The sequence below is a fragment of the Chaetodon trifascialis genome, chromosome 19, assembly GCF_039877785.1.
Source record: "Chaetodon trifascialis isolate fChaTrf1 chromosome 19, fChaTrf1.hap1, whole genome shotgun sequence".
Lineage (NCBI taxonomy): Eukaryota > Metazoa > Chordata > Actinopteri > Chaetodontiformes > Chaetodontidae > Chaetodon > Chaetodon trifascialis.
Window position 1 is genome coordinate 14838272 of NC_092074.1, and position 9911 is coordinate 14848182.

The window sequence follows — 9911 nt, forward strand, 5'->3', positions numbered from 1 at the left end:
GGGACAGATTACAATCAGAGGGAGCAGGTGGGTAAACATGAGAGCGAGAGAGAAGAATTTGAATTCATGCGGTGTCCAACAATAACAAAATGTCATGTTTTTGTTAATACTTTGAATATAATACAAATTCTAATACATTTTCCTCCACGTTTCTATCCCTTCACAATCAGTTTTCAACATTTCAGTTCAGCCTGTTTCTCTTATCATTAACTAACCGGGTCTGCACAACATTAATTCTGCACAATGCCAAGTATGATAAGCATGCTGAGGATGATCACACATTTGTGCCTTTTAGCATATGTCTTTATCTCAAATGACCTGAGACAACTTTAAGCCACACACTCTTTTCTGGGGACATGTTTCAATCCTGCCTTCAACACATAACAGCTCTCGACTTGGGAGGCTCTTCTGCCCTGCAGGAACACCAAATAATTCACCCTGCCACTGCTCCCTCTGCTGGTTTATTTATAGTCTACCAAACACGCATTAACCCTCCCTGTGCTCCATAAAACATGAGCTTAGGAAAACAGGAAGTGATGCTCGACACAACAGGAAAGAGGCGGCAGGGGCACTGGCTGAGTGAAACTGAGGTATTTTGCAGCATGGCACAAGTTTTTCCCAGTCCTGAAATAAATCACCAAGCAATACTATGAGTGTCACAGAGGTATGAGGGCTTAAACTGCTCTGAGAGAATGGTATCATTGATACCTGCGAATTCCTACAGGACAATGAAATATTCATTGTCATGCTCCATACTGGTTGAATTATGAATGCAGAAAAATAGAGATTTGCACACACTATGCATTCACACACATACATACAGTACAAATACAAACTGTAGTGCTGCACATATACACAAACACACACAGCATATATTATAATTAAACAACCGTCTGATAAATTAATAAGCCGTAGTAAAGTATTCTGGCCATACAAATTATCACAATCTAATGCATGGTTGATTTAATTGACTCTCTCAATTACATGTGCAAGCAGAGTGTGTAATTGAGATGTATGTTTGCAGGTATGAATGTGTACACAAGTGTGTAACTGTGTATGTCTGACTGTGGTATAATTCAGACCTTTACTTTTCTGCATCTCTGGCAGCTGACTCTCGCTGTCATTACAGCTGGAATCTCTCCCTGCAGCTGGGTCTGCAGTCTGAGGCTTCGTGTTTGGCAAACTCTCATCTGGGTGCGTAAATATGGGAATGGCGTCTTGTAAGAAATGCCAGGTTTTTCCCAGATATGAGGACCTGAGGGGAGGGTAAAGACAGTAGGATCAGTTACAGGCTACAAAGGATTGCATTCCTGTTGCAAGTAATTGTTTAAATACCTTATTTCATGTTGGAACAAACTGCATGTTTGCACTGGGTTAGACTGGAAATCGTTTGCTTGTGAATGTTCAACAAGAAAATTCTAATTTTTGAGCAAGCAGACAGGCACTGATGTTGAGCCCTCGTGTCTACTGTTGAGCGTACAACACTTACAATGTCACGACTGCTCTGATATCAGATCAAGTCTACTGATTCTGTCTTAGCCCCGAGTCTACCGCTGTTTCTGTTCCTGTTGCTGTACTGTCCGTCTATTTGCAGTACAATGAACTGGAGTCCTTACATCAGCACTTCTCTCTCGCTTGAGAATAAAGTACATAATACGATCTTGTCTCTACTTGCACACGTCCTTTAGAAGAGATTTTTATACTGAATGCAAGGCAAGGCACGTCTGTGTGTGCTGCTCATTATGTACAGGCAATTCAAAGTACTTTACTTGACATTAAAAACAGCGTAAAAACATATAAATGTTCATTTAAATATTCCCACTGAGGGAAGAAGCTGAAGCGGGTGTCTACCCTCCTTACCATGCACGATTTAGAGGTCATCTCAGTGCACTGAAGCTTACAGCATGGGGTGAAGCAGGGTAGCATACCAGAATCAGTGAGCGTGATTTGGATGTGGGATTAGCAAGTGAATGGTAGACAGTTGTGTTATTTTATTTGAAGGACATCACTTTGCTGTTCTTTTAAAGGGCCACTTTTCCTGTCATTCTAATATGAGGAGGACGTGTGAAAACCTGACATGAAAAAAAAAAAAAAAACCCCACTGCGGTTTTTGTGTCCTCAGCTGACAACTGCCAGCTCTCTCTGCCGTCCACAGGGTGAAATCTGGCTTGATCTACAGCATGTACTTCTCCTTTTTTAGTAGGTCTACCTCCTAGACAGGGCTGAGGAGTCTCAAAAATGAGACAACCTGAAGAAATAGTTCCTCCAACTTGTTAGCTGACTCGCTGTGAGTGAGTGTGAGTGGCTTTGACTTTGGATTCGGTTTTTTGGATTACAACAATAGCTCCTCTGTGCTGATTGAAGTGTCAGTCAGAAAAATAAACATACTTAGATCTCCTATGCCAACCAGCTGCCGTTAGCAGCGAATCTCATGCCAGTACAAGCACAAATAAATACAGAATTTTTTGGGGGGGTCAAAATTATGGTAGAATTGCTCTCTTTAGTAATAGTAATGTAAACAAAATCCAGTGACGTGCATGTGTGGGCTGCAAACCCATGTGCCACAAATCAATCTGAAGCACAAACACGGTCATGCTCAGTCCCTGTACATGTTGATAGACTCCCCAGGCAACATAATAACAGCAGCTAACCTGCTGAGCTAGAGAGAATAACACTCCACAGCTCCACTCCAAAATACTGTCGCCCCATTAAAGTTCCATCACTGACAAGCTGAGATTCTCCACACATTTTTTTGGCCCCCGAGTGTGACTTTCCATACTGTTGCAGACAGATACGATTCTCTGCTTGATTTCTCTCCAGTATTGTTTAGAAAAAAATTGTACACTTGAGACAAAAAATGCACAGCTTGTCAGGCTGTGTGATTGCATTTAGCGGCACAGCTGTTATTGTGATAAACTACCAGGGATTAGTCAGTTTCATTCTCACACACTTTTTTTGTTTTTGTTTTTTCCAGAGAAGAAAAATAAATACAACAGGAGAGACTGTCAACCCCCCTAACAAAGACACAATTAAGCAGGACACCTATGTCTAATCTTTGGCTTCCTTACTTTATAGGACGGATTTCTGGGATCCAGCCGGTGAGGGTGTGGATAAATGTGAACTCACCCATCTCCCCGCAGACCTCTGACACTACACTGAGAAACAAACACACAAAAAGCATGTTAGGCAGGCATGCTAGGCAACTGACAACAAAAATGGATGGAGCATTCCCTTATTTTCCGTCTTTGTTTTAACATCATGTTCCGGAAAGACGTAAGTGAAGACAACAAATGTCACTGAGCTCCAAGAACTCGGCCATTTTTAAAAATATTATTGCTTGTAAACAACATTTGACACTGAATAATGACAAATATTGAAACAAGGGGATGTTCACATCCACTCACTGTAGTTTGGTAAATTGGTAAATGACCAATTTAAGGCACCTGCTCATACATATATATGCAGTATGTCCATGAGTCAGCAGATTTGTTTAGTGTTGTCTTAACCAGCCTGGACTTTTTCTCGTCAGCTTATGTTCATATACATTATGAAATTTGTCTTACAGAGTATGTATCGCAACAATCATATAAGTGTCTGATTTTGAGGAGCATGTGTGAGAGCGTGCATACATCCTTCGCACACAATGTTCAGTTGAAACAGATGGCTACAGCAGCTCTAATTGGTCGTCTTGAGATCTTGTGTCCAACCTGTCCAGTCCACAGTCATGATACTGTACCCGAGGAGGTGAAATCAGTACAACTTGATCAGTAATACGCTTGTCCGTAAGCATTAGAGAAAAGCTACTCAGCACCAAAGGACCTTGCAATTCAGCTTTTTATCACGAAAGAGGAGGAGGCCCAGCAGACACCTGGGCAAAGTTTGGTGCTAGTTCAGTTCAGAACTTTGACGATGGCTCATAAGTAATTCACCAGGAGAGAGGCTCCTTTGTTTCCTGTCTTGAATGAAACATTTATATCTCGACCTTCTGTGGACACTGGAACAGCCACCTTTACACACGCCATGTTGCCCCATCACAGACACGCACGCTGGCTGTCCGTCACCAAACTCAACACAGCCCGAGGCAGAGATTAGGTCAGGCGAAGGTTTGGCTTCGTCAGCAAGAGGCACTCTGTTGGAGTATTTAAAGTGTTTAGCTCACTTTGTTAGGTGCAATATACGGACCTAACTGTCAGCTAGGAATTTAACTTCCTGAACCCTGACTGAACTTTTACAATTAAGACACACACCGTACTGTATGTTAACAGGGACACCCATATTCAAAGCCCTTGTTCTTTTCATGGATGGACTAATGCATGGAATGACCTACTTTCATTTTTTTATGTGTGACAATGTAATGACACTGCGTATTACTGGTGAATCATAGCATATATTTTTTTAATTACTCTGATATTGGGCAATAGTACCACACTGTATACAGCTTTGCTTAAGCAGGGTTAGTGTACGGTGTTAGTTTAAGTGGTAATTAGCATAGTGTGTGGTGTTACAGTGGTCTTATTAGCGTCAGCCTGTACACTGGGTATTGAAATAAGGTTAAGTGTTCTTAAGTCCTCTTACTTTAAGACTCTAACAGCTGTTTCCCAACTCCTTGGGGCAGTCCAGAGATGCTTATAGAGTTTCTGTTGCAATCTCCAATAACTCACTTTGTGTTGGCCACTTTAATGAGAGCCTTAGCCAACAACATTGGCCACAGCTCTGACTGACAGGTGGAGGCAGGGAGAAGCAGGTTGTTTTCTTCATCAAATGGCATGGAATCATCTACTGTTATCTTCCTCCAACAACCCTTGAAGCAAAAACAGAAGATACAGTGAGTGAAGATACGGTATAACACCCCACGTATGCTTAATAAGAAGCTGCATCCAGCAGCTGGCTAACTTAGCTTAGCATAAAGACTGGAGAGATTCTCTGTCTGAAGGTAACCAAATCCAACACCTCTTTAGCTCACTGATTCACACATATATGGTATATACATACGCTGTTGATGATTACACACAAACAAGACATGTTGAACACATGAATTCATCTGAGAGCACACTTGTAGTAGCCTGAAACTGATCAGACTGCTGCCTTTTGCATTCATAGATATGCTTGGAACTCTGAGGCTCTCCGAGGCCGGAATGGAACATCGCCTTCAGGCAGAGCACTGAAGAGGCGCTGGTGTCGGCTGATCAGCGATCAGCTGTTTCATCCATGCTCGTTAATACTGGGGCATGGTCTGTGGGCTACCAGCTGATTAGAAACATCCAATCCAACCCATACAAGTGTACCAGGCAGACTGTATAAACTTAGCTGGTATTGTTAACTACTAGGATTGAATGTTGATGAATGTTAACGGGTTTATATGAATCTAATTCTCATTGCTCCTCAGATTCCCTGAAAGAACAATACAAATGGAAAGAAATATTAGTTTTCTGTTGGAGGAAGCTTGTCTGAACTCTTTTCTCCTTTCCCAGTGCATTGTGGCAGGTGAACAACTGGTAACAAGAAGAGCTGATATGAATGCTGTGACTGATACCGGCTCCTAATATATATATATATATTTTCACTTCATATGTGACTCATATCTTAACAAGAAGCATCAAAAGTGGAATTTTCTGAAAAACAAAGTGTAAGTCATTGCCTCAAAATCTCTGATCTGTGGGTTTCACATTCCAATACATCTCCCAGTATTAGCTACCTTATGCTTAAGTCTCAGCATCCTGTTTGGTGTCAGAGCTTGTTACCTGCTGTCTGCGGCGTGGTCTGTTTATTGGCCGTCTAGGGGAGTTTCACACTGCTTGTAAGAAAAAGCAGCGCAAGCAGGTGATAATCTGAATGACTGTTCACAGCTGTGCCTCTCCTGATCTATCAGTGAGCACAAGCAATGCAAGCCTATATGGAGCGTGGGTGAGCCCACTCCCTTTCTTGCTTGCTCTTCCACGTTGTTGTCAAACCGCCTGCCCGCGGTGGAACTCGATGCGTTCGCAGAAGGGGTAAAATACAGCGCACAAGAGCAAGTGGGAGAGGTAGAAAAGGAGGCAAGGGGTGGAAAGAAAAACGGTGAGGAAATGAGAATGCGATGGATATTCACAGCGGCGTGAAGGAGGAAACAGTTGGGAAAAAAGAATGGTGTGGAACAATAAAAAAAAAAAAAAAAATCACATGAGCAGGGAAGAAAAGGAGTAGCCTATGAGCACAAATAGGCGAGGAAATGGGAAGGGGAGGGGGGTTGGGTGCTTATTGCCATCTCAACAACCATCTGTTAGCGTGCTATGGTTGGCACGGGGACTGCTGCCTACAACCGTGTCATGCCTGTTTGTCAAGGCCAAAGTCACAGTGTTACAAAACACCATCACTTCTAGCTCTGTCTTTTCCACTCTCTCACTGACCCAAATTGTTGTGCGGGAGGGAAGAAGTTCCCTTTCTGAGATGACACAATGATGCAGTGTCCACTTTTTAGAAATCTGTGGCAAGAAACACACATTCTGAATCTCACAGGCCAGCCACTTCAAACTGGATTCCAATGCAATGACGACCTGTATTTAGAGGCAAAGATATGTAAAATCCTTACACTTGCACATAATTTTTATGACTCTTTGGTGCATAAGGCCCACCCTGGGTTGTGCGTGCTCTCATGATCTTATTAGGAAAAGATATCCAACTTGAGCCATGCTCTCTGGGAAGCAGCTGACTCCTGTTAAGCCTTATCTATTCATCAGGCAATGTACTGTATGTAGCCCAGCCACTTTTGGCACAGCAGTGAGACTGATTGATTTGAGCTCTGACTGGATAAGGCTTTCTCATCCCTTCCCCCCTCAGACCTTCAGACCATCCCCACTCCCCTCTCATCTTATGGGGACTGCAATCTTATGCCATCAAGTGTGCCTCTAAATGGGTGATTGCGTGCATGTGTGTGCGTCACACTAACCATCCAGTAGAGTCGGACCACGTATTTCCCATAGTTATTGTAGAGCGGCACATGGCCTTTTGCCACCTTACACAGTGAGTAGATATGCTCCCAAGGTCTCCAACTATCTTGTTTTGTAGATGTGCAGTTATGCAGCGTCCAAAGAATACAGATCTCACTGATGATCCACCTCATCATCTTGACAGAGGAGAGAAGGGAGAGAAAAGCAATTATGGGTATAACAACTAACCACCAATCTTTAAATCTATTGGCTGAATCATCAGTTATCTTATATATCATTCGCTAAATCAATAGGGCATCGCATGACCCAGAATAATTCACTTCTGTCAGTCAAACGTCACCCTGTCTGACATCTGAATTACGCTATTCAAGTGCTGATCGATACCGGTTAGTCAGTGCAAGCCTCAATAGAAAAGTAGAAAGCAACAGTTGAAAACCGACCTCACTGCAAATCAGGTGATCATTGGAGGAGATCAGGTCAAAGGTCATTTCATCGCCAACAACGGTGAGATCCTGAAATAAAGCACATCATTGTTTTCACTGCAGGAACACATAGATGCAATCACCTGAGATTTTTAACACTTTGTCAGCACTCAGGTTATTATACTGCAAGTTGTAGCATCTGCAGCAGGAGTGGGCGATATGGGCCTAAGATAACACAATGACACAATATTATCCCGTGTTTGTGCAATAATGACGACATGACAAAGTACAGAGTACAACACGTCAAAGATTCATAGATGCCAGCATAGCACGGATGAAGTCTGCTGAGCTCGTCTCGCAAGATTTTTGGCTCTCCACATACTCAACCAGGTGCTTCTGCTAAGGTTTGCTAGAAATCTGTTGTATTGCCCCTGTTTTCATTGGTTTGTTGTATATCTGACCTTTTGTAACCAAACCACCTCCAAACTACTTTAGGCACTCCATTTCCTGTTACTGTGAATAACTGTATAACATCATTATGTCAACAAATCAGAATATGAAAAGGATTTGTTTTTTTCATTTTATTAAAAATCATACCAATATTATTGTAAACAACATAATGTGACATGATTGTCATCATAATAACACAGCGGTCAAGCATCTTTAGAATATTACTGTCACGCGTCACCTGTTTAAAATAAACATGAATACGGTGTGAGACCTACTACTTTACCTACTTGTAAAGTCATCCCAGGGCCTAAACTGGTCTAACCTCGCCATGATACTCCCAAGACTGCATCTGTGATGAATAATTGCACAGCCAAGTTAATAGACCCTACCATGTTACTAATTATATGAGAATTAATGGGTCAGGTGATCATGAGATGGATCAGCTGTGGGTCGGGGGAGGTCGTGTTTTCTCCCATCATCACAGCAGCTCTAGGTGCCAAATTTTCCATATTTTCCATCAACAACACAGGGTTTGAAAATACAGACTGGTGTCGACTGATGAAGAGAGGCTTTCACAGTGGAGCTGCTGCCTGCATCTGCACAGCTGATTGCTTTTGAGATACGCTGGTGCTCCTCTTGTATGAAATTAACAAATGCTTTTGACATCTTGAGTGAAAAGGCAGCTTGCGACCTGGCAAGAACTAATTCAAAAAGCAGGAAGCTTCCAGTAATTGCTCGACACTGCACTGAGAGAGGGTAACAGAAAAATGGGGTGATGCAATTAAAACTTCATTGGAAGCGACGAGAGAGCAGATTTCCTTAAGTACATTTCACACTGTGAGGCAGAGACATACTTTTTGTTAATACAAATAATGGCTGCAACCAACAGTTACTTCATTTCTGTTTTTGATTAGATGAATCGTTCAGTCTGTGTAAGTCCATGTAGTTGTTTAGTCCTTTAGTCTACAAAATAGTAAATAAAGACAAATGACCACAAAAAAGGCTAAAGGAGGCAAATATCGTCTTGAAATTGGTTATTTTTTTCTGACCAACGATGCAAAACCCTACATGTATTCAATTTAAATTCAATTTAGAAAAGCAGCTCTCAAGTAATTGAAACCAGCAAATATGTATTTTTACATCATAAATTACTTAAACCATTAATTATTATAAAAGGTACAATCAAATAGTTTCATGTCAGTTGACATGATGTCATTTCATCACTTATGTACATACCTGCATCAGACATATGCTGGCACCTGTTTGTTATTGTTATCCTTGACATGTATTTGAACTGCCATATAATGTGCTTTACTCTAACAGTCCAAGTGTAAACCACTTCTGTCATTATACAGCGCCGTGGAAAAGCTGTCATCATGAAACTGTAACAGGAAGACATTTGGCAGCTACCATGCCATTAGAAACCACATCGTTAATATAGAAGCATTATGTTACCTTGTCAATAAACTCTGTAGGACGCCTCCAAGAGTGCACAGTCAAAGATGGAGGCAGGGAAAGTTTTCCCTCAGGATCTTCAAAAAATGACTGCTGAACAACAACAAACAAAGTGAATGAGAAATACAGAGTAACCAATCAACATGTTAAAATTTAAGATCATCAGTAATGTGCATTTGAAGCAGATTATACACTTTGAATGCTCCATACAGTATATGAAGCTGATGACAAATTACTAAGCAATCTATTAAAGTTTTAAACGTCTTAAACTCCAGATTTACAGCATTGTGGCTCTTGTTGGACTTTCCATCTTCAGCTCCTTTACTTGAGTCCCATTTCTCCTTGTTAACCTCCGCATCACTCCACTCGGGCCAAATGGGGAATCTGCATCTCCACACAGCTCCCAGACTCTCAGAGGAAGTGCCTGCTCTGAAATGATGACGCACAGCCACTCACTTCATTTGTTCTTGGCTTCCCCTTTGTCAATATTTAGCAGCAAAATTAGCCAGCTCGCTTTCAGAGATTCAGTCAGTAAACCCACCAAATCCCTGTTTGCCCTCTCATAGTGAAAGTGGTATCAGCTCATAAAGCTGGCTGCCTTCTTTATGATGATCACAGGCTGGCGGTTTACACACGCATGCCAAATGTGATGTACTCT

The 9911-nt window shown here is 41.8% G+C and overlaps 1 protein-coding gene across 1 annotated transcript in view; it reads right to left on the reverse strand.

Annotated features, from left to right (window-relative positions):
- adgb (androglobin) overlaps positions 1-7023 on the reverse strand; it is a 35625-nt gene extending 28602 nt beyond the window's left edge. The window contains exons 1-4 of the mRNA XM_070986906.1: positions 6926-7023; positions 4662-4801; positions 3069-3155; positions 1083-1255 (exon numbers count right to left, since the gene is read on the reverse strand). Coding sequence (XP_070843007.1) covers positions 1083-1255; positions 3069-3155; positions 4662-4801; positions 6926-6928 — 403 coding nt within the window. The 5' untranslated portion in view covers positions 6929-7023. The remainder of the gene's footprint in view (positions 1-1082; positions 1256-3068; positions 3156-4661; positions 4802-6925) is intronic.
- Positions 7024-9911: the final 2888 nt, after the last annotated feature.